Raw genomic sequence first — 25,860 nt, 5'->3', positions numbered from 1 at the left:
CAGCAGAATATGTTACCGACTTCTCCAGAACAATATATTCTTAAGTGAAGGGAGGATGATGTTTGGTACATTGAAACATTACAGTTGTGAAACCAAACGCGAGCAGTTCATTGGAGATAAATACATAATGATAAATATGTCTTATGCATCACATTCCTCATAGTCCGACACGTGGACTGTATAAAACCATCTTCTAGTGTTACCAGACACTTCACACGTACATCAAATTGTGCCTTAAAACAGAATAAAGCAAAAAGAGTTTTACCATATTTTTTCTGATAACACACAAAACGCATGATACATTATGAAAGTCACATACAGACGTAAACGGACAATCATACTTGAGCACCGTACAAAACAGAAGGCTTCAAGGTCCAGTGAGCATCTCTATGTGAAAGGCCGGTCATCAAATAGGTGGGGTGGTGGACTCAAAATACGTCTATGTGACTAGTATTGAAGGCAGCGTATTAGGAGGCGTTGTGTCTTTTTCCACGAGTGTCCACACAAGTGTTCACGAGTATCCACAGACTAACTGTATATGCCCCCTTTAAGCTTATTGTGTAATCGATCACAGAATCAGTGGTATGGCTATCACTCATATGTACCTCAAACGTAAACGTAGATCCACTATATAAATAACATAGAGAAAAATATAATCTTTAATGATAGGCTTGATATGTTAACCTGGGTAAACACCTGGCATGCTACCCGAGGTTCTGGATGATACTTATGTCTTAGTGCAATCACAGTGTATAGCATAACTATAAATATAAGTGACACTTCAGTGCAATACCTTGAAATGAAGACACTCGGCAAAGTCTTCCTCAATTGCGCTACCCTTATCCTTGTCATTTCTTGTCGACTGCTTTCCAGCATATTATACGCCCCTTTGTCAGGCCACGAAATGCATTTGTTTTATTGCGACAGCAATTATATGGACACTTCAAGCGCATGTCTGCCGTCGTCGTAGGTGACGTCGGCGTCATCGCCGCCGGCGTCGTGAGAGCGAAAGCGTGCCGGGGGAGACGAAAATGGCTGCTCAATCTCGCCCGCGCGAAAGGGATGGAAGCGGAGAGGAAGCGCGCCGTCTGCCATGGCGAGCGAGGTACCTAACGTTGGGAGGCATTGGGGGGAGGGCAGGGAAAGGAGACATGATCTTGGATTGTAGCGCGAAGTGAGCACGGACACAGAAAGGCGAATACAGGACGATCGCACTCTAGGAGGGGGAGGAGGCGGCGTTCTACTCTAGCTGCAACTGCGCATGTAGCGGCTGCTCACGGTTCGCGGCCGTATATTGAGAGCGATCTGCATTAAAAGCAGAGTCTTGTTGCGTCAGCGGCTCGTAGCTTTGTGCGTGGTGTGTGTTCTCGGCGCTCACTTTGCTTTGAAGCGATAGGAAGCGCGAAGATTACTTTGCTCGCTGCTGCTGCCGCGTTTCCCCACGCCAGCGTTTTGACAGCGAGTGTCCGCGGTCATCGAGTGTGATGTGCTCGTGTTTGCTGTGCGCGCTGGCATCATGCTTGCTAATTTAGTTAGCAAGCGAATGTTTACAAGTTGATCAAGGCCGATCAAGGTACTCTACTTCGTGTGGCTCTCTGCTAATTTGCTATCGCAGTCGATGCTCCCGTTTGGGGACAAACTGCGACTTCTTATATTTTGTCAATAACCATCCGTCCCTTTGTGCAACGAGGTTCAATGTTTCTCTTTTATATGGATAGTTCCTATTCCCGAGTCTAACCAGGACGCTCAGTGAACTTGGGATCTCGATGTAACAGAAGCACTTGGGCAGGCTAAACTGTGCATGCTGTTGGCTCAGGAGACAGTCAGGGCCAGGGGGTGGGCCGATTGTAGAGGGGGGAGCGGCTGGTTACGACCGACCCTGTCTGCGCCAGTAGCAGTCAGTCTGTGCGTGCAACAAAAGTCAAAGCTGTCTTTTCAGCCCTACTGTGTCGCAACTTACAAGAAACGTGCAGTACAGTTGCCCAACACGGCTACCAATATGGATAAAGTGATTTTGAGTAGTCTGGGTCTTGAGCAGAACTCAGCCCTGAACAAAACGAGACCGCCTTTATGTTTATGATAACGCAACAGAATACGAAAAAGTATAATGTGCAACCCAACGGCCACATATTATAAAAAGACAATGGGGTAAATTTATTGTGATCTAGCAGAAGAAAATGAAATGTTGGGACATCTGGCAACCCCGACTGGGTCGAGGCGGACACGGGACATATTTAGCAAAGTGGGGACTGTCCCGGTAAAGTCAGGTTAGTTTCCCAGCCCTAGTAGGAAGGCGTGCTTGCTCCACCCGCGAAGCTGCTTTACTTTACTCCAGCACGCATAAGCTCATTACTGAAGAAATAGCAATACGCAATAAGATTGGGTCTGTTCTTGATTCTGCTTGCATTCGTTTTTAACAGGCTACTTTCTGCTCTACAAAAGTCCCGGCATCATCGGCAACCAATCGTCCTTGATGCTTCGTGAGCCTTCGCGCTACACATGCATCTCAATGTGGTACTATCTGCCCGTATTGGAGAATGGCGTGCGGCTGTTCCTCGACGAGCTAGAAATGAATACAACGAATGGAACCTGGAAGCGTTGGCAGCTGCAGTTGGCAAGCAGCTCGGTAAGCCATAATTTATTAATTTCAGATATGAGAGAAAATTTGTTTATGTGGTAAATTTAGAATTGATTGTATTAAGATTGACTTGAGTGGTTGGTAATACATCTCTGCTTGGTGTTTGTTGCCGTCTTTGGCTCGCCACTGAATGATACGGCAGAGTCCCAATTGCCATGCTTTACATTTACATTTACATGCACATTACAATCTTTTGGTACACAGCTACCATACGACGTCTGCTGTTTCATTATCATCATCATCAGCCTGGTTATGCCCACTGCAGGGCAAAGGCCTCTCCCATATTTCTCCAACTAACCCGGTCATGTGCTAATTGTGGCCATGTTGTCCCTGCGAACTTCTTAATCTCATCCGCCCACCTAACTTTCTGCCGCCCTCTGCTACGCTTCCCTTCCCTTGGAATCCATTCCGTAAGTCTTAATGACCATCGGTTATCTTCCCTCCTCATTACGTGTCCTGCCCTTGCCCATTTCTTTTTCTTGATTTCAACTAAGATATCATTACCTCGCGTTTGTTCCCTCACCCAATCTGCTCTTTTCTTATCTCTTAACGTTACACCTATCATTCTTCTTTCCATAGCTCGTTGCGTCGTCTTCAATTTAAGTAGAACCCTTTTCGTAAGCCTCCAGGTTTCTGCCCCGTACGTGAGTACTGGTAAGACACAGCTGTTATAAACTTTTCTCTTGAGGGATAATGGAAACCTGCTGTTCATGATCTGAGAATGCCTGCCAAACGCACCCCAGCCCATTCTTATTCTTCTGATTATTTTAGTCTCATGATCCGGATCCGCAGTCACTACCTGTCCTAAGTAGATGTATTCCTTTACAACTTCCAGTGCCTCACTACCTATTGTATCGTGACTGCTGTTCCCTTCCGAGACTGTTAAACATTAGTTTAGTTTTCTGCAGATTAATTTTTAGACCCACCCTTCGGCTTTGCCTCTCCAGGTCAGTGAGCATGCATTACTAAGTTACTAAGTTACTGAGTTACTAAGCAAGGCAATATCATCAGCGAATCGCAAGTTACTAAGGTATTTTCCATTAACTCTCATCCCCAATTCTTCCGAATCCAGGTCTCTGAATACCTCCTGTAAACGCGCTGTGGATAGCATCGGAGAGATCGTATTTCCCTGCCTGACGCCTTTCTTTATTGGGATTTTGTTGCTTTCTTTATGGAGGACTACGGTGGCTGTGGAGCCGCTATAGATATCTTTCAGTATTTTTACATACGGCCCGTCTATACCCTGATTCCGCAATGCCTCCATGACTGCTGAGGTTTCGACTGAATCAAACGCTTTCTCGTAATCAATGAAAGCTATATATAAACGTTGGTTATATTCCGCACATTTTTCTATCACTTGATTCATAGTGTGAATATGATCTATTGTTGAGTAGCCTTTACGGAATCCTGCCTGGTCCTTTGGTTGACGGAAGTCTTAGGTCTTCCTGATTCTATTTGCAATTACCTTAGTAAATACTTTGTAGGCAACGGACAGTAAGCTGATCGGTCTATAATTTTTCAAGTCTTTGGCGTCCCCTTTCTCATGGATTAGGATTATGTTAGCGTTCTTCCAAGATTCCGGTACGCTCGAGGTCATGAGGCATTGTGTATATAGGGTGGCCAGTTTTTGTAGAACAATCTGCCCACCATCCTTCAACAAATCTGCTGTTACCTGATCCTCGCCAGCTGCCCTCCCCCTTTGCATAGTTCCCAAGGCTTTCCTTACTTCCTCCGGCGTTACTTGTGGGATTTCGAATTCCTCTAGACTGTTCTCTCTTCCATTATCATCGTGGGTGCCACTAGTACTGTATAAATCTCTACAGAACTCCTCAGCCACTTGAACTATCTCATCCATATTAGTAATGATATTGCCGGCTTTGTCTCTTAACGCATACATCTGATTCTTGCCAATTCCTAGTTTCTTCTTCACTGCTTTTAGGCTTCCTCCGTTCCTGAGAGCATGTTCAATTCTATCCATATTATAGTTCCTTATGTCAGCTGTCTTACGTTTGTTGATTAACTGAGAAGGTTCTGCCAGTTCTATTCTAGCTGTAGGGTTAGAGGCTTTCATACATTGGCGTTTCTTGATCAGATCTTTCGTCTCTTGCGATAGCTTACTGGTATCCTGTCTAACGGAGTTACCACCGACTTCTATTGCACACTCCTTAATGATGACCACAAGATTGTCGTTCATTGCTTCAACACTAAGGTCCTCTTCCTGAGTTAAAGCCGAATACCTGTTCTGTAGCTTGATCTGGAATTCCTCTATTTTCCTTCTTACCGCTAACTCATTCATCGACTTCTTATGTAGCAGTTGCTTCCGTTCCCTCCTCAGGTCTAGGCTAATTCGAGTTCGTACCATCCTATGGTCACTGCTGCATACCACCTTGCTGAGCACGTCCACATCTTGTATGATGGCAGGGTTAGCGCAGAGTATGAGGTTTATTTCATTTCTAGTCTAGCCGTTCGGGCTCCTCCACGTCCAGTTTCGGCTATCTCGCTTGCGGAAGAGGGTATTCATTATCCGTATATTATTCTGTTCCGCAAACTCTACTAATAACTCTCCCCTGCTATTACTAGTGCCTATGCCATATTCCCCCACTGCCTTGTCGCCAGCCTGCTTCTTGCCTACTTTGGCATTGAAGTCGCCCATCAGTAGAGTGTATTTTCTTTTCACTTTACCCATCGCCGATTCCACGTCTTCATAGAAGCTTTCGACTTCCTGGTCATCATGACTGGATGTAGGGGCGTAGACCTGTACAACCTTCATTTTGTACCTCTTATTAAGCTTCACAACAAGACCTGCCACCCTCTCGGTAATGCTATAGAATTCCTGTATGTTACCAGCTGTGTTCTTATTAATCAGGAATCCGACTCCTAGTTCTCGTATCTCCGCTAAGTCCCGGTAGCACAGGACGTGCCCGCTTTTTAGCTCTGTATATGCTTCTTTTGGCCTCCTAACTTCACTGAGCCCTATTATATCCCATTTACTGCCCTCTAATTCCTCCAATAGCACTGCTAGACTCGCCTCACTAGATAACGTGCTAGCGTTAAACGTTGCGAGGTTCATATATATATATACATATGTATATATATATATACATATATATATCGCATATCTTCAGGCTATGCTTCTATCATTGTGATGTCCCGGTCATGATTGGCACAAAGAACAAATAAATCGCTGCTGAGCAAATGCTTTGACGAAAGGCTTCGAGGCTCATACACGGTGTATTACGTCGTTTATCCACATTTACTGCTATGGAGCTCAGAAAATGATGAACAGCAGCCGAACGCATGAATAACTTTGCATACTTTGTTAACGCGACTGGTGAAATTCATATGAATGTAAACATTACGAGAATGCATGATTGTCAAATCGGTGCACCCATTCACTTCCACTTGAACTTTGCAATTGTTTTTCGGAAATGCGCTCTTGTTAGCAAACTTGGTTTAGTGGTCTTTCAGCCGCTACTCGCCATTACTTCAGCGTTTTTTCGTGTCATGCTGATGGCCGTCATGAGAGGCGGCAGATTAGCGCGAATCATGGAGAGAACGTGGCTGTGTAAAGGACGTCACGTGAATACTGGTCTGTTCTTCAATATAGGTATTATTATTTATAAGTTTGACTTGCAGCTGTTCGAGCTAACAAAATGTTCCCGCATACATGGGCAACCTTGCAGAATGAGAACCCAGTTCACAGTGAAGCAGTGTGTTTCGAGTAGTTGCATTAAGACTTTCAGTTGCTTGTAAAGAGCCACATAACTGAAAACCTTGCATGTTTGTGACTGTTTCGTTTAAAACATTCCCTGCAGATACCACTTTCTAACATTTCTTAATGTTCACGCATACAGGGAATTCATCCTTACAGAAGTTATTTAGCGAAACGTTAGTCATACTCCCCCCAATTCTATAGGTTCACGAAATTTGATCTCGGTCGCCTTCACTGTTCTCCCAGGGCTGTCGCATCAATTCTGCATTGTTCGTGAAATCCACGTATAAAGCTCCGTCTAGCTTGTACACGTAATTTGCTGCAAGGGGCGTAATTAGCGGGCAGACTTTGAAGTTTCACCCATAACGCACCCAAAACGCACCCATAACGCACCCCATGATTTCGCCAAATATGAACAAGGCACCTGATTTAGTTCACTGAGCACATCGGATAAAGCAAAAAAAATTTTTTAAGCACAACAAATAAAAAAAACTATGGTTGCCTCTTTATTTGCAACGCTTTTAATTAGACCAGGGGCCCTATAACGTAAAACTATTCCAGCATTTTTTTTTTATTTCACTCCCCTGACGTCAAATTTACGTAACCACTGGCACAAGCATCGGGCGGTGACCCGCAGCGCTGTCTGAACAGCCCAATCAAACGTTCTCCTTTTTAAAGGAGGTCACTTTTGTTTCTTTTAAAAACGAATTACGTTGCCTACGTTGAGCAGTTTTTCTTGCCTAATTGGCTGATAAGAGACGAGCAGCACGCTCAAGGGGAGAGAGTTTAGATGGGGCCGATTCAGCGCACTGAAAATAGGTAACTGCATGAAGAGGGAAGTGCCAGCGTCTGCGATTGGTCTGTTTCCCTTTATTTAGCTTGCGGTGGCTGGTCGAAAATAGCGGCGGCGTGCAACGGAAGATTAGAAGTGCCGCCAGAAAGGATCCTCAACCAAGAATACTTGGCAGAGCGATGTCGTATACGTGCCGAAAGGGCTCGATAACATTATACGGCCACACAAAAGTTTTATTATACGCAAATAAACTCATGCTTTGCAGAAGGGTTGAAATCTGGGCCAGTTGGTAAATAAATAAATAACTAAATAAATAAATAAATAAATAAATAAATAAATAAATAATGAATAAATAAATAAATAAATAAATAAATAAATAAATAAATAAATAAATAAATAAATAAAGAGAATAGGAGATTGCTGCCTGCCGATTGCTCACCCACTGGCTACTCGCACCTGCCTGAGAGCATGAGTTTTTTGAACAAAAAAAAACAGTCAAAAACACTCTGCTGGTCTTGCTGGGACTACACAGATTCTAATAAAGCTCAGGTGATAGTCCAGTCGTTGTGGTGTGAGCCTCTCCGCTTGTCCTTTGTGTTTTTGACTGTTTTTTTCGTTCAAAAAACTCATGCTCTCAGGCAGGTGCGAGTAGCCAGTGGGTGAGCAATCTGCAGGCAGCAATCTCCTATTCTCTTTATTTATTTAATTATTTATTTATTATTTTTATTTATTTATTTATTTATATATTTATTTATTTATTTGAACCTCAAGGGTCCCTGGCGGGACATTACATGAGGGGTGGGCGCAAGAATGGCGGTTAACAATGAATGTTACATGAGAATCATGACGATGACATGGCTTCCTCGATGGCAGTCTTGAAATGGGCTGGATCAGATTTACTGCTAAGTCGCAGGCAAGGTCATTCCAGTCACGAGCTGTGTGGACAAAAATGATTTCTGAAATGTAGTTGTTCGGGAACGTTGCGGGATGACGCTGTTTGGATGGCCTGTGCGGGGTGTTCGACGTACTGGCAGGATGAGCTTGGTGTCACGGGACGAACAATCGAAAAACCTGTGATAAAGGCAGATACGTGAAATTCGGCGACGGGAAGCGAGAGAAGGAAGTTTTAGTTGCAACTTCAGGGCGGATATACTAGAGTATCGCGAGTAGTTTGAACGAATAAAGTGAGTGGCACGATTTTGAACAGATTCAAGAGCTGAGATAAGGTTAGACTGATGGGGGTGAAATATTGCGCAAGCGTATTCAAGTTTAGGTCGCACAAATGTGCGAACTGGAACTGGAACTTTAGAACTGGAGAGTCTCCGGCTATTCAGAAAAAAAAAAAGAACTTTGTTCGGCCGATCGATGCATCTTTAACGCGTACACGTCATGTTGACGCAAATAATGTTTGCGGTTTTATGATGTCGGGGTCGGGTAACAGGCAGGGAAATTGGGTGCAGCCTGAAACGTTTTGGCCAAATGGCGAAAAGGGGTCGAATCAGAAATAATTATTTTTCTTTTGTTCGGTCGAACCATACATAATCAGTGTGTGCACGTCATGTCAGATTGGGAGCTATCGCGGTTTTCGTGACGTCGCACGACAGACAGGTGAAGTGGAGGTTGTCCAACAAAGTTTTTGATCAATCGAAGAGGGGTAATTGCAGAATTGGAATAGAAAAATTCGGAATAGCGTTACGTTATAGCGCCCCTGGTACACCACAGAGAAATGCCGAAAGAATGAGGGTTCAGTAACTATTTGTGGCACTCGTAATATACTCAGAATCTGAAATTTTCGAGAGTCATTGCACCTAAGGTTTCCCGCGTTTCCGCAATATGTATATTTTTTGGAAGCCGGAGTTCTTCCGGGACATTGGTAAACATGACTGAAAACGGCAGCGTGACACTTTCGAGTACATTCAAAAGTAAATTATTATAAAAAATGAATTCCATTTACATACGTGTACTTCGGCAGCAAAAATTTGCGATCGCATTCCCCCCAAGTTCAGTAAATTTGACCTTGTGGTTACGTGTAGTTACATCAGGGCAGCTAACTGATTTTCTCGCTACGTGTAAAATACACTCTTAATCTTCAGGAGCAGTTGCATGCCCAATTTAATGCAAAAGCCATGAGTAACCCAGACGCTTGGAACATTGCTTACACAATACCCATAACGTGCCCCATTGTTTCGTCACATATAAACAAGGTGTCTTCTATAGTTCACCGAGAATCCCTGAGAAACGAAGTACAATCCTCGTATCACGCACGAAAATACAGTACAAAAGAAAAAAAATGAAACTATGATTCAATATTTATTATTTATGTGTCTGTTGAAGCGAGGAGCATGACATTTCCATCACACAGTAACCTGACATTCTCCATATTTTTAGTGAATTTGAAGTTGGTGTCTTGTGCAGTACTTTTATTACCCTGGGAACCATCGCGGATAACGGCACGGTGATATTCTGGAATGCTTGATGAAGTTACTTTCTGCACAGGCTGAAAGTTACCTACACCGATTAGGCATTCATCGCTCATCACTCACAACATGCTTCCTACTTGAACGAGATATTAACACCGTGTCTCGCACAGATCATCGAGGAGACCAGTGAAAACTAATTGCCTGTCCTGTACAACGCATACAAATTTGGGAAACACAAGGATTCAGTAATTATTTACAAAGCACATCATTAACTTACACAGTTCAACCTCTACACATCGCCCATAATGTCTCCCGCATTTGCTGAAGACATGAAATGCTTCTCATTTCTTGTTCCTTTTAGCCAAGCGGCGAAAGATTTGAAGAGTTTCATATAAGCATGTGAACAGGCAGAAAACGAGGGTTTAGCAATTCTCGTTTAACTCCAATATGACATATAAACTTCAAAATTTCCTTGCACACTGTCCCTATCATTCGCCATACTATACGTCAAACTGTAGTGTTCGTGAGTTATGTAGTTTATCCATAAAACTGTGAAAAGCTGCGTATAACGCTTCCGAGCGCTTCTACAGTGGCTGTTAACAGATTCGATGTAAAATAAGCTTCTTACAGGGCCATACCCAAACAAACTGAATGTAAGCTCTGCCGGGAGGAAACTACACATCTTCAAACCAATAAATTACAACTGAACCGTGTATAAACAAAGCATGTTTGATAAATCTTCCTTGGGCGAGTAGGTTCATATATTAGAAGGAAAAACAGTAGGGCAAAAAGGAAACAATGAGAAGATGAGTACACCATCTTGGCACTTCCTTCCAACTGCGGTTTATTGAAGCAACGTTATATTTCCTCCTTACATTGTTTTATTAAGGCCAAAGATAATGCGGCCGTTGAAAAACGGTCATCGTCATCGGATTCATTTCAAGAAGTACGGGGCTTCATAGCCTGTTTTGACCAACCTTTTCTGTTGATGTGGTAGCACCTGCTACATATCATCTGTCTGGAAATTTCCAGTTATCACCCGAAGCATGTCTCTATTGGAAGAGTTAGTAAACGTAGTTCTTCTAATATTGGTACAACAGGTCACTGATTGTTGTTTTGTTTTTATAACACAAAAAGCTGAGTTGTGTTTATTGACACCGGTCAGTTGCACTAATATTGCTTTTAGCTGACCAGACGGTATTCCATGAAAGCGTTTGGATACTTCTTCTGTGTAACAGTAATGCTTTGGTGAGCAAATGAATATTTGTGTTAAAATTTCAGGAGAGATTAAGGTTTTTGCCCAGGTTACTTAAACACTGAATACTTGAAGCAACGTCTGTGAACAAGTACCACTTCCGGTCATCTTCATCAGGGCACTGACCCGGTCATCTTAGGACCTTCACAGCTTTGTTTGTTGAAAAAAGATTCGAATCAATGAATATGCAAACTGCATTATTGAATATTTCCAATGAAAAATAGATCCCGATTCATATTTGAAGTCTTACATTCGCATAATTGTGCAGACATATGAACATGTACGGTGCGCTACCTGCGCGCAGATACATAAAACATTAGTTGGATATTCCTCGCAGTGCATTTACGACGCTTTTAGGGTATTCATGTTCACCAGCGGCATCAAATAGGCAGTGTTCATTAACATTCCGTCCACTTCTCTTCCTTTTCGGCAATGCAAAACTAATAATAAAAAAGAAGTCAATGTGACTGCACAACCAACTATAGCTGCCCTACTCGCAGAGGAGTCATTTGTTGTGTTGTTCTTTAACAATAACTGCTATTTCACAAAGAACGTCCCCCACGTGACCTAACGTGTAGATAGGACGGCCGCACCAATAATCATAATTTTATCCTCACCCTATGGATAATAGAGCTGATGAATTTCGTCGAAGCTATTTGCCCACTTCTCCCTGATGTGCTGAGCGTTTCTATCCTTGCATTATGATATTTGAACATACAGGTATCTTTCTTTTTGTCACTGAGGGAACTACTGGAGGAAAGGAAGCTCAATAGATATTGGCTCTGCGTCTTCCGTGCAGTAGAAAATAGCACTGTTATATCGTGCGTGTGGAAGAAAAGTTTGGTATGTTGTCCTGTTTTCCTCTTTCCCGTAGGTCATCACAGCTCTGTCAGGAAGCAACAACAACGGATTCGTGGCTATTGATGACCTGTTAGTCAGTGAGATGCCTTGCGACGAGACGGGTGAGTTTACCGTCGGTAATGGGACCATTACACATTATTTTCACCAGCACAGCAGTAAAGAACTTGAGCCATTGATAATTGTCATAGTAAGTACGATATGATTATCAGTCTTTCTCCATAAAGGGCGCTTTCAGGAAACTTGTCACAATATGATTGTAGGCTTTCCCTAACATTAGCATCATAGAACATCTTTTTATACGAGAAATGGTGGTGAAAAAATAGGCCTACAAAAGCAACAAAAGAGACAATCCTTACCTGGAAACCCGATTTGCCACGTGTATGAACAAATTGCCAGTGAATAAATGAAATAAATAGGGTTATGCTCTCAATCGCATTAAAAACAGATAATTTGAAGTAAGAAAGGCTAATAATATTTTAACAAATATCATTTAGCATTTCTTGTACTAGTATCGACTTACGTTGTCGAAACTGTTCTTGCTCTGAGATTGCTGCCTTCTTCAGTTCGCCATTAAAGAATAGGGCAGGCTCCCACTTTACAAAATGCTTGTTTGTATTAGTAGTGCACTCGAATATTTCTTTCAGTGTAGTCACCTTACGGGTTTTTTTCCCTTAGGCCACTTTTATAATTTAATTAGCGCTTTATTGGTAGCTATTCTAATAAAATAAGGAACCGAAACGTGACTAGGATCTCACGATTTAGTATGTTGTCCCACTGTGCGTTTCCTATGGCTGCCGAAACGTTTATTACACATTTTCCATGTAGCCAAAACAGACAAGCTTGTAGTTATGTAGGATTACTAATATCTCGTACGACTCGTGTCTTGCTGAGTTTCTTTCCTAGGTAGAAAAGAAAGAGAAAATCACGAGCTAACGTTGGCAAGATGAACACACGAGGCAGTGCACTATCAAGGCGAACATCTATTGCAGATGGGCCAATATGAAAAATCATAACAGAAATAATAACAATGAATACCTATTGAATTTAATAAATGCGCTGAATCAATAGATCATGCCACGCACCCCAAGTCGGTAAAGTTTGATGGTGCTCTCCATTCTTCCTACGACAAAGCTCGATCGACACGGATGTTCCGCTGCGGCAACAACCAGCTGGTGCCAGTGCAACAAGTATGCGACTTCGTTTCTGACTGTAACAACGGCGCTGACGAACGTGACTGTGGTGACTGTGACTTCTCCAAAAGCACGTGCGGTTGGAATATCAAAGGCCTCGCGAACCGCGACACGATGGCCTGGCATCGCACGCCCATAGGAAGTGTGCCTAGGTCGCCATCTACGGGATCCGATGAAAGGCGAGGCGGTGAGTAGCCGTTCACTTTTTGTGCGCTTACGTACACACCGAGCTGCAGATAGAAGAAGGCTTGTTTGAGGAGGAACAGAATGCCTTGAGACCTCACTCGCTGAATTTTGCAAAAACAAAACAATAAAGATATAGCGTTGTATGCGTGGGCTCCACTGTAAAAGCAAACGACTGAAAGTGCGGTTGTCACATTCCATTGCTTTCTATACGCTGGCTGAATGAAGTCATGCTACTGCCCTGCGCAGCGGAGCAGACAGATGCAGGTACGGCCAAAACAATACGTCTTTCGCCAAGCGGTGCCAATGTACACTTACCAGAGGCAGATATTCGCACGGGCTCTACACTGATGCGTTCCCTTCAGCAGAGATCGCATGAGCTAAAATTGATTTTGGATAAATTTGTTGATTTATAATAACATCAGTAAGCACGTCCTTCCCTTGGTAAGTCGGATGAGTTGGATGATTTATCCAAACCGTTCTCTGCCAAATCAACACTCCTTCCTATGCCGCAGATATTACCTGCTATTTATTCTGCATTTTTGTCTAAGCACCACGGCGAAATTGCAACGGAAGCCTCACCGTGAAGATAACTTAAACGTATCCTCCTGTTTTCTTCCTTTTATGGTAAACGTTACTTCTGCGTGATGATGATGCGTAACATTTTTACGGCGCAAAGTCCAGATATGGCCGAAGAGCGCCGCTATTTCACTGTGCCTAAGGACACAAGGATAAAGATGCAACATCGTGTCGTCGATTACTACGCTGAGGCTGTATCTTGTACGTTCATGGGTCTTGCGGTGTGAAGGCACATCCCGGCTGCTTTTCGTCATCAATGATGATGACTTGTTCCGGTTCAAGGTAGCGTTAATTTCTTGGAAAGCTACTTCTGTAGACTCACACGTGGATCTCATTTCATATTCAGGATGAACACTCTACGTAATCGCTTCCCAGCTAAAAAAACAATTGGTGTTGATCTGCAATCTAATGAACAAGGTGTCACAGGAGGTTACTACTGTTTCCAGAATCTGTGTGCTGAGTAATTTTCTAGGCGGTAAAAAATTTAAGGTTTTCTGAGGGTTTTTCGAATACCAACTGCTTTTAACTTCTTCGTGCAAAAGTGTTTGCACGTAGTCTTTTGCAGAGCTTTCATTTGTAAACGTGTTTCTAGAGCAGCAGTTTTTCTTTTGAATTTCTTGCATTAATATATATATATATATATATATATATATATATATATATATATATATATATATATATATATCGTTCCAACAGACTGATTTCTCTGGCACCGTATATTCCGGTGAAATTTTTTCTACATCCGATTGTCCCATTAGTTACAGGGAGTTTTTGCATAGGAACAAGAATTTTTGTAAATTTGGGCGCAGATATTGTAAACGATTCTTTAAAATTTACCCTCCACATTACTTTCACAAAAAATTGTATGTTGCGCGTGAGGTGTTAAAGTGTTCTGTAAAATAATATATCCGTATTCAAGTATTGTATAAAATAATTTATTCTGTTGTTATCTTCTTTGCAGGCCACTACCTTCTATTGTATTCGAATTCAACCTTTCAGATTTCTGCGAATGCCAGAATCAATTCTCCCATCATAAGGAACACTGACAAGTTATGTGCCATGCAGTTTTGGTACAATTACGCCGAAGTGGGTAAGTGATTTCTATTCCGCGTGCACGCTCAGCAAGGTACTGAGTAGGGCCATTTTTGTGTAACCTACAACACTCAGTAAGGTCAGATTTGAAGTAAATTCCTAATAACAAAAAGTTACTTCACCTACCAAGTATTTTCTTTTCCTTTCAATTAACAATTTTTGCGCCTGTAGTGACACTGCAAATAAGTTTGAGCTGCTTAAATAAAAATTGTGTTTTAGTTCGTCTTCTTTAAAAGCAACGCATTTCTTGGGAAACGTTTGCCACTTTGACAGTATATATCTAGCCACCCATATCTTGGTGCTCTCATGGTCGTTTCGTTAACTTGGTATGTACTAAAATTGGGATAGTATCACAACAGTCTATGACGAACATAAATGATCTATTATTACATGAATATGATAATATACGTCATGTAGGTCACGAAGGAGCCGCTTCGTCTTCGTGTTCTAATGTTCGTTTTGTTAACTTGGTATGTACCACAATTGGCACAGTGTGACAAAAATGCAGGATAAACAAAAATAATAGGTCATGAACTGCATGACTTGGCATGCGTGCCATGTAGGTCATGAAACAGCCCCTACATCTTGAAGCAAGGTCTGACTACGGGCTAGTTGGAGCTAGTTGGAAGCTTGTCCACGTCGTCCTTTTTGTCCTCCGTCTATGTTTGCGCTGTAAGTGACGAGTTATACCTACATCTTGGTATGTACTAAAATTGGCATAGTATGACCAGAGTGCATTCGGAACATAAATGATAGGTTGTGGTATGAATGTCACCACATGCGTATTATGTAGTTCGTGAAACAGACGCCTACATTTTCGTATGCACCAAAATATGCATAGTATGACAAGAGCGTATGACGAACATGAATGATAGGTCATTGCAGGAATGTCACTACATGCGTGTCATGTAGGTCATGAACCAGCCGCCTACGTCTTGGTGCTCTTATGTTTGTTTCGTTAATTTGGTATGTATCAAAATTGGCATAGTAGGACAATAGTGAATGAAGAACATAAATTATCGGTCATTACATGAATGTCATGACATGCGCCTCATGCAGAACTTGAAACAGCCTCCAACGGCTTGGTGCTTTCATGGTCGTTTTGTTAACTTGGTAGACGCTCCACAGACTGCTTCGCATAACATCAATTCCCCACAGGGCGTGAGATCTGCCGGCTTTTTTTTTTTTTTCAATCTGAGTTGCACCCGCAACACGTGAAACTCCACGTCCACCCACCGCCTAGAACTGCATTACGACAATACAGCTAAATATTTAAAGTACACCGGATATGCAAACCTTCACCTTTTTCTAAATATGACCTACAGAAATAATTAGTGGTCTCAACCCCGAAAGTAGTCAACTAGTTACATGGATGTACACCAGCATTGTAATCAACCAGCGCAAATGCATCTAGCGTTCTTTTTTTTTTTTTTTTTTGAGACACTGAACGTGCAGTGTTATTCCTCCCGGCCCCATATTATTTTTATGTTGTTTGCAGCGGAGGTTTCACCTAAAGGGCGTTAAAGGCAGTGGTAATGGTTTGAAACATGCTATGAGATTTTGTTGGAAAAGAAAAAGACAGTATTTATAGCTACATAATTTAATATGTTGTTCGCGGTTTAAATATAAACCACCGTTGAAGATCTGTAAACAAAGCCACTAAAAATGCTAAGTCGCGACTCATTACGGTGAAGCTTTCGTACTGGCAATGCTGGGCTAGCACGTGACCACACATTCTGCACGTAAGCCGGCTGTTATGAAGCGCACGATACGTATAGCGTAAAATTGTATTGTTCACGCTTCATTGTGTACACATTATGATGTAAGGAAGCTTCGCGCTTGTGAGCGGTTTTGCTCTTACGGGAGAAAGAAACACAGAGCAACGTGGCATCCCTCATTGCACGGTGGTAGTAACTTTGTGCAAAGCGGCGCACGTTGCTCTATTTTACGTGCTGTCTGATATGAACGCAAGTTCTTATCACGCCATGCGAGCTAAAATTATCCGCTCCAGTTAACACAGTTTTTAAGCAACGACATGCTTCCGAAATAAAAAGCACCCGTATTGTTCCAGCAACAGGCTTCTGCACATCAATTATAAAAGCTTCGCTTCGTGATTCATAAATTTACTCGGCTACTAAAAAAAAAAAAAAGAAATATGGCAGACCCCACGCTCTGTGGGAATCGATGTCATGCGAAGCAGTGCGGGCTCAGCATACAGAGTTAACGAAAATACCATGAAAGCATCAAGGCGTAGGTAGCTGCTTCATGACCTACATGACACAAATGTCATGACATTCACGTCACGACCTATCATTTATGTTCGTCATACATTCTTGTCATACTATGCCAATTTCTATACATAGCAAGGCGTAGGTGGCTGTATGATGGCCTACGTGGCACGCATGTAATGAACTTTCATTTATGTTGTGATACAATCTTGTCGTACTATGGCATGTTTGGTACATACCAAGGCGTAGGTGGCTGTTTTATGACCTACGTGATGTGCATGTCATGACAATCATGCCATAATCCTATCATTTACGTTCGTCATACACTCCTGTCATACTATGCCAATTAAGGTACAAATCAAATTAACGAAGGGACCATGAGAACACCAAGACACAGGCGGCGGTTTCATGACCTACATGACAACATGTTATGATATTCGTGTCATGACCTATCTTTTATGTTCGCCACACACTCTTTGTCATACTAGGCCAATTGTGGTGCACACCAAGTTAACGAAATGACCATTAGAACACCAAGTCGTAGGTGGCTAGATAGATACTGTCCAGTGGGAAATGTTCGCCCACAAATGCTTCGCTTTTAAAATAGCTTTGCTTGACTCCTATAAGACGAAATAAGTATTACAGGAAACTATGAAAACACGTCGCCATTGTTGCAGGAATAATTCCACATTTCAGGAACGATGAACGGCATGAACATTGGCTTGATAATCAAAAGGATATTTGCTTTCTAAAGCCGCAACTGTCTGCTTCTGACTTTTGCCAGTGTGCAATTGCTGCTGCGCTCACCTATTACTGTTTTCAGCTTAGCAATTGATAAAGCCGGTCGTGACTTCACAACGAAAAATATTGATAAAATATGAACCAGAACGTTTTTCGCGTTACCAATGCTCTGCTGACCCCTCGCACCGGTAGGCTTTCTGTTGTAAAAAAGAAAAGAAATTGGGCATTATCAAAATAGGTTGTGCATCCCTTAGTCTGCTCGACATTGTCTTCACTTGAATATTTTAGCTGGTGTTGGTTATTCCGTATATTTGTATTGCCATCTGCGATATTATGGCGCAGTTCCTGAACGAGCTGTTATGGTAATGCTCAAAGTAGCAGAGTTTACTAGAATTTAGGAGTGATATACTATCAGCGGTGCTTATCTGCGAACGTATTTCCTCGCTGTAAAATAATTTGACTTAATATTGGTGCAGTCACAAAGCAATACTTTGAACACATGAGTGATCGCAAGCTGGAATAGCGGCCGCACCCAGTGATAGCATCCCGCGGAAGACACGACTTCATGCACCTATGCCTGCGTGGTTGATATCGTCACGTGGTCGTGACGTCAAAGAACACAGTATCAATACTGTGAAAGGCAAAACTAGCTTTTATTGGGCGAACCTGGGCCCACAAAACAGGCTACACTAAAAGCACAACGAGAGCGGCAAACACAGTCGACGATCGTCGAAAATCTGATCTACGGGTCAAAGGCATCGGCTTTTATACATCAATCGTCGAATGTTCCAGACTAATCACTGGGACCCGCGTGTCTTCCACAAAGTTCTACACTATTCGCGTCGCGCATACATGCAATCAGATTACACAAGGTTTGGTGACAGACAGCGGATGGAACTATCGATAACATTCCAGAAACTTCCGATACATGCAGGCGCGTCCTGCGCTGTGGGATAACATTTGTTAGACGGTGAAACATGTCACCCGATAAAGACAAGTACACGCGTCAATATTAGGTAACGGGAAAACCGCAGTGTTTTTTTTTTTTTTTTTTGCAGCTTTAATCCTTTGCTCTAAATATTGCAGCAATACATGCGGATGTCGTGCTCACCCTGAATGTTGGTGGCTACACAATGCCTGTGTGGACCCTCCGCATGCTTGGAGCACCGCACCGTGCCGGAGTCTGGAATAGAGCAATCTTGAACATCGGGCGCTACAGAACGGCTATCAGCGTAAGTTCCTATACGAGTGGCATTCTGCCGGTTTAGTGCCAAAGGTAAAACAGAAGGTTTTCGTGTGAATACCTGCTGCACTTATGTAAGCAAACTAACGTCACGTTTTAAGTGAACTTGAATCGGGAGCAGAATTGTTACCTATACAGTTAGGTCACCTATAATTTTAGCCGAATCTGGGTGGTTAGCGAGAATACACACAAAATATTTTGAGAGAATTACCTGTCTAATTAAGCTAATCAGTTTTTAAGTATAGACACCGCTCAAGCTGTCTACGATGACGTGTCCCGACTGGAGAACACCAAATATTTTTTGGAAAATAAAGTTACAGAAGGTAATAGGGCCTCCAAAAACAGCAAGAAAGACCTTCCCTGTACGTCTTACATAGCCGGAAGAAAGCTTACCGGCTACAATGGAACCGCCTGGCTGTAGTATCAATGTGTTTCGGTAATTTGCACTATACCGCCATTCGCCATTTGCCCCTGAGAAAGGAGCCAAGTCAACGCCACAACGTCGTGCCTAATAAATGAGGTTTTGTTGCGATATCAATTATATGGGCATTCCAGACAAATTTCCGCGTTCATCTTCGTCGTTTCCCTCATCGCTGTGAGGTTCCGCATGAAATGCAAGAGCGATAAGATCGCGGCGTCGCACCGTATGCTGTAGGTGCGAGAGGAAACATGCAAGCTTGAGCAGAGAAGTATGGGGGCTTGACATACGGCATCCTCTCGCACACGCAAGAGGGTGAGTTAGTAGGTGGTCGGGAGCAAGGACGGCGGAGGCAGGTTAGCGTGCATCTCCTGTGCTATTCCGGCCGTAGCTGTGCATGGCACGGTGAAGCGGGCCCTACCTTGGAGGTAATCTGCAGCGGTTGCAAAGACTAATCAACACGAGATCACTTACGGCTACGCGTGCGCCGTGTTCTCACGCGCCTAATTTGTGTTGAAACAAGAGGCAGCATGAAGGCGAATTCTCGCGCCGCCGCTGCCACTCTTCATAACGCCATGTTTTTGAGAGTGAGTGTAGGCGGTGCTTGAGTGAAATCTGTTCAGATCTGCCGTGCGCGCATGACACCATGCTATGTGACTTAATTAGTAGACGAGTGTTTACTACAATTTCCAAATCTAATAAAACTACGAGACCACGGTGTAGTTGTCCAATATTTTGATATAGCTATCACTGCTTCGCCCTTCGGGCGAAAGGGCGACATTTATAGTGATTAGCATTCTCAGAGTACCTCATGCAATTTTTGGGGAATCTATCTATCTATCTATCTATCTATCTATCTATCTATCTATCTATCTATCTATCTATCTATCTATCTATCTATCTATCTATCTATCTATCTATCTATCTGTCTGTCTGTCTGTCTGTCTGTCTGTCTGTCTGTCTGTCTGTCTGTCTGTCTGTCTGTCTGTCTGTCTGTCTGTCTGTCTGTCTGTCTGTCTATCTATCTATCTATCTATCTATCTATCTATCTATCTATCTATCTATCTATCTATCTATCTATCTATCTATCTGTCTGTCTGTCTGTCTGTCTGTCTGTCTGTCTGTCTGTCTGTCTGTCTGTCTGTCTGTCTGTCTGTCTGTCTGTCTGTCTATCTATCTATCTATCTATCTATCTATCTATCTATCTATCTATCTATCTATCTATCTATCTATCTATCTATCTATCTATCTATCTATCTATCTATCTATCTAATCTATCTATCTATCTAACAATTTTCCCGTCCACTTGAGTCACTAGCAGTGGGTAGTCCATTATCTAATCGGTAGCGCATTGGGCTGCTGTGCGGATGGAACAGAGTTCTGATGGAACAGAGTACTGATGGAACAGAATGTACCCCCCGCTCAATGAACCTCTCTTATCGCAATTTGGAGCACTGTCTATGTGTCTCTGTCTCTACCACTCTTCAATGAACCTGACGCGAAATTGGGCCCCTGGGCATGTTCCGCTAGGTATACGCCGCTCTTCAATGACCCTCTGTGATGGCAACATTAGTCACTCGGTACGCGCCACTGGCTATCAGCCGCTCTCCAATGAACGTCTTTGAGGTCACCTTGAATAATTATGAGCCACTTAGTATGTAACCCCTCTTCAGTGACAAAAAACCACATAGAATTTATTCGGTGCTGTACAGTATCGAACTCGCGTCATATATTATCAGGCCAAGCTTTTCTCAATTTAAAGAAAACGAAAAGAAAAGCGCCTGGCGTGGACTCCGCTGCAGCGCCGCTAAATAATGCAGCGTGTCCCGAAGAAAGTTGCGAGAGAGGAGCCTGGCTACATGCAGGTCCCATACATGACGCGTCTCTGTGGTGGCAATGCGGAGTGTCGTCGCGGCAGCTCTTCATTGCTAATCGCATTGTCGACATTGGTCGGGACACGGGTGCTGTCGTAACTGTTCTTTTTAGTTGTTATTAGCTTTACAATTGGGCCGATTTTTCTTCGCTGGCGCTTTCAATGCTCCAGATCTGGATCATCAAGCTACGGCCTAAACAATAGAAAAAATTGGAGAGTCTAACTTATACAAGCAGACTGAACTATGTGGCTATAGCAGACAGAGTGATTGGACTAAAGAGAAATAAAGAGGGATCTGGTGGAGCACTTAGTGCGCGGGGGAACGCGTGCACACGATCCCCACTATATGTCATTCTTGCTAGTGTACTTCAAGAAGTGCATTAGTGCGCTATTAGAGTTTTGCGCCAAAGACAGGTGTGGCCACAGTGTCAGTATTCTTGACTCAGAACGGGGTGTGTAGTTCAGCCGGTTTAATGTGAGACGTGTTATACGTCATCACGAGGACAGATACACTACAGGTGTTCAACGGTTTCCTCACAACTGCAGGAACAACACGTCAGGCTGTCGCTTATTGTAATATGGTAGGAGTTCACACCAAAGCAGAAATTCGGGTTAGGTTTTTTTTCCATTAATATCTAATTTAACAGCCTGTGAAACGAGCGGCGAATATAAAGAGAGACACAGCACCCTGTACGTCTCTAGTATGTTCGTATCGTTTTAGGTGCGTTTAATAGCATGCATATGAGTAAGCGTTCATAAACCCCCCCCCCCCAGCCAGAAGCAGTAAACTAATGTTACTTCGCAGCGGGTGAGGCTAGTATAGGCCCATGGAGCTGTGGAGAAAGGCCGCAAATTGCAGACTCATCTATAATTCCAAAAGTATTTTCTTCAACCGGGCAAGCAGACGAAGTTCCCTTGTAGCGTCCGTCCTCACCTAAAGAATTGGAAGTGTCTGGGCATCTTCGGAAGTACGCACACAGGGAATCCTGTCAGTAATGTCGCTGCCGACGGTACGACAATGACGCGAGCGAAAGCTACTGAAAGATGACATCCTTGGAACATTAAAAATCTATATTCTTCTTGCAAGTCTCCATCCTAGCTCGATGGAATCTATATTCTTCTAGCAAGCCTCCATCCTAGCTACTGAAAGATGACATCCTTGGAACATTAAAAATCTATATTCTTCTAGCAAGTCTCCATCCTAGCTCGATGGAATCTATATTCTTCTAGCAAGCCTCCATCCTAGCTACTGAAAGATGACATCCTTGGAACATTAAAAATCTATATTCTTCTAGCAAGTCTCCATCCTAGCTCGATGGAATCTATATTCTTCTAGCAAGCCTCCATCCTAGCTCGATGGAAGGGGCAGCGCCTAAACCGTCGCCTCAGAAGTAAGGTTTCCAAACTGAACACAGCCATCGAGGAGCATTGTCAAACCCTCAGCCGCCAACAATGGACTGAGCTGTGTAACACGGTGGATGGACAACTTCATCACCCTTCCTCGTGGACACTGCTCAAACATCTGCTTGATAATACCACCACCCGCACCACCCAACAGGATCGGCTGCAGAAGCTCCTTTATACGGAGACACTTAAGCAAGGTCCACAACAGGTGCTTGACTACCTCTGCACCAGATATATCTCCAGGGGAGAAGTCAGTCCACACAGCAATTACATCAGTAGCCCCAACCCTACACTAGACGCCGATTTCAGCGTATCTGAAATACATGCCGCTCTACGCAAGCTTAACGGTCGTTCTGCTCCAGAGCCAGACGGGGTCACTAACAAAATGCATCATGTAACCGCACTGAAAAACAAGGGACAAGGAAGGAACACAGAAGACAGGCGCGGTTCCTTCCTTGTCTGTGTTCCTTCCTTGTCCCTTGTTTTTCAGTGCGGTTACATGATGCATTCCATTAACGACCACCAACTAGCCCGCTTATCCCTGTTAAAAATTCACTAACAAAAGCCTTCGCAATCTCGATGACGAGTCCGTGTCCCATCTGACTGACTACATCAACGATTGCTGGCGCAGTGGTGCCCTTCCAGCCGCCTGGAAGACTGCCAACGTTATCCTAATCCCAAAGCCTGGCAAACCATCTAGCCTCAATAACTTAAGGCCCATCTCCCTCACTTCATGCGTAGGCAAGGTGATGGAACACGCCTTCTTAGCACGCATCAACAGTCACCTCGAGGACAACTCTCTCTATCCCCACACCATCATTGGATTTCACCCTCACCTTTCTACTCAAGACGCTATGTTGCAGCTCAAACATCAAGTGCTAAACGATCGTTCCCGTAACATGAAAGCCATTCTCGGACTCGACCTCACTCAAGCCTTTGATAACATTTCCCATGCAGCTATCCTTGACCAGGTCTCCAACCTCCACCTGGGAGAGCGAGAGAGAGAAAACAAGGGTAGGAAAGGCAGGGAGGTCAACCAGAACAGCATCCGGTTTGCTACCCTACTCTGGGGGTGGGGGAAAGGGGAATAGAAAGAGGAAGAAAGGGACAGAGGAAGCACTGAGTACGTGTGGGAGCGACACCACACACAAGGACACTATAAACGGTCTGTTAAGCCCGTGCACTTCAAGTACCGCACTAGTGCAAGAATCGCTTTTCGAGTCAGTGACGGGTGTGGCCACGGTCCGAGTATCTTTGACTCAGTGAAAGATCTCGAGTCCAGTCTGCGTAAAGTTGTCCGCAGAGAGAGGCGTTGGACATCGTAGCGAGGGCAGGTACACAATAGGTGCTCGATGGTCTCCTCGCACCCACAGGAGTCGCACATCGGGCTCTCGGCCATTCCCATACGGTAGGAGTATGCGTTCGTGAACGCCACTCCCAGCCACAAGCGACACAACAAGGTTGCTTCGCCGCGGGTGAGGCTAGATGGCAGTTGTAGCCGTAGCGTGGGGTCCAGTTTACGTAATCTGCAATTGAAGCCACTTGTAATCCAGAGATCTTGGGACTTCTTACGCGCAAGTTGGCGAAGTTCTCTGGCAGCGTCCGACCTCGCCAAAGGTGTTGGACGCGTCTTGGTATCTTCGTGGGCACACCGGGCAGCCTTGTCAGCTAGGTTGTTGCCGACGATGCCACAGTGAGCAGGAATCCACTGAAATATAATGTGGTGTCCACTTTCCAGAGCATGGTGGTGCAGTTCCCTGATTTCAGATGTCATTTGCTCGTAAGTTCTGTGACGTAATGCGGACTTGATGCTGTGAAGGGCTGCCTTAGAGTCACAAAATACGACCCATTTCTCTGTAGGCTCTTCGGTGATGTACATCATAGCGGCATGGAGAGCTGCAAGTTCTGCCGATGTAGATGTAGTCGTGTGCGACAATTTGAATTTAACTGTAACATTCTTGGCTGGAACGACGAATGCGGCAGTTGAGCTGGTAGGTGAGGTGGAACCATCGGTATATATATGTATGCGGTCATGATACGTCTGGTGCAGTAATATGAGCGTAAGTTGCTTCAGAGCCGGCGATGGATGATTGGACTTTTTTGTAATTCCAGGAATAGTAAAATTCACTTGAGGCTGTCGCAGGCACCACAGGGGAGAGGAAGGCTTCACCGCCGGTGTAAATGATGCTGGTATGTACTCATGATGAGCGCTAATAACTCGTGAAAAGGTCGCTTGAGGTCTCTCGGCTGGTAGGGAGGCCAAATGATGGTCGGGGATCCTTGACAGATGGCGAATGTGCGCTCTGAGAGAGTCGACAGCTACATGTGTCTGGATTGTATGGTCTCCTGCGATGGCGATTGTCGCTGCTGTTGAGGTGCACCTAGGCAGCCCTAAACACGTGCGTAGGGCTTGACCTTGTATGCTCTCTAAGGCGCGAAAGTTCGTCTTGCATGCATTTGACAATACTGGTAGGCTGTAACGAAGGAGCCCGAGAAACAAAGCCCTGTACAGCTGCAACATAGAATGGACTGGTGTACCCCAGTTTTTCCCGCATAGAAATTGGAATACCTGAGCAATGGCGACTAGCTTCTTCTTCAGATAGACGCAGTGAGGGCTCCACGAGAGGTTGCGGTCAATGATGACGCCCAGAAAGCGATGCGTCTTAACATAGAGTACAGCTTGACCATTGATGGTAACAGGATACGATGACATTTGTTTCCGCGTAAAACCAAGTAATGCGCACTTTTCAGTAGACACACTGAGGCCTTGCTCTCAGAGATAAGAAGCCGTCATGGTTGCCGCCCACTGAAGCCTGGCTCTTAGCTGAGGGCGAGTCACCGCAGAGGCCCAGATGCAAATGTCGTCGGCGTATATTGAGGCATGTACTGTCTGCGGTAGGTAATCCACTAGTCCTACCAGGACGAGGTTGAACAAAATAGGGCTCAACACTCCACCCTGTGGCACACCACGGCAGATGGAATGGTCTGAAGTTGGGCCGTCTTCGGTCTGTAAGAAAAAACGCCTCTCAGTCAAATAGTCCCGAATCCATTGATACATCCGGCCACCAACTCCAACAGCCTCAAGTGAGTTTAGTATGGCCTCATGGGCGACGTTGTCGTATGCTCCTTTTATATCCAGAAAAAGTGCCGCAGATAGGCGCTTGAGGCTTTTTTGATTTTGGACCCATGTTACGATGTCAATGACGTTGTCGATGGACGTGCGACCTCGA

The 25,860-nt window shown here is 43.9% G+C and overlaps 1 protein-coding gene across 1 annotated transcript in view; it reads left to right on the top strand.

Annotated features, from left to right (window-relative positions):
• The window catches only part of LOC126537870 (MAM and LDL-receptor class A domain-containing protein 1-like), a 232,206-nt gene that overhangs the window by 126,904 nt on the left and 79,442 nt on the right, over positions 1-25,860 (top strand). The window contains exons 30-34 of the mRNA XM_072287646.1: positions 2,421-2,626; positions 11,693-11,780; positions 12,811-13,056; positions 14,593-14,721; positions 18,779-18,924. Of these exons, the coding sequence (XP_072143747.1) occupies positions 2,421-2,626; positions 11,693-11,780; positions 12,811-13,056; positions 14,593-14,721; positions 18,779-18,924 (815 nt within the window). The remainder of the gene's footprint in view (positions 1-2,420; positions 2,627-11,692; positions 11,781-12,810; positions 13,057-14,592; positions 14,722-18,778; positions 18,925-25,860) is intronic.

Source organism: Dermacentor andersoni, chromosome 4, assembly GCF_023375885.2.
Source record: "Dermacentor andersoni chromosome 4, qqDerAnde1_hic_scaffold, whole genome shotgun sequence".
NCBI lineage: Eukaryota > Metazoa > Arthropoda > Arachnida > Ixodida > Ixodidae > Dermacentor > Dermacentor andersoni.
This window is presented reverse-complemented; position numbering and strand designations above follow the sequence as displayed.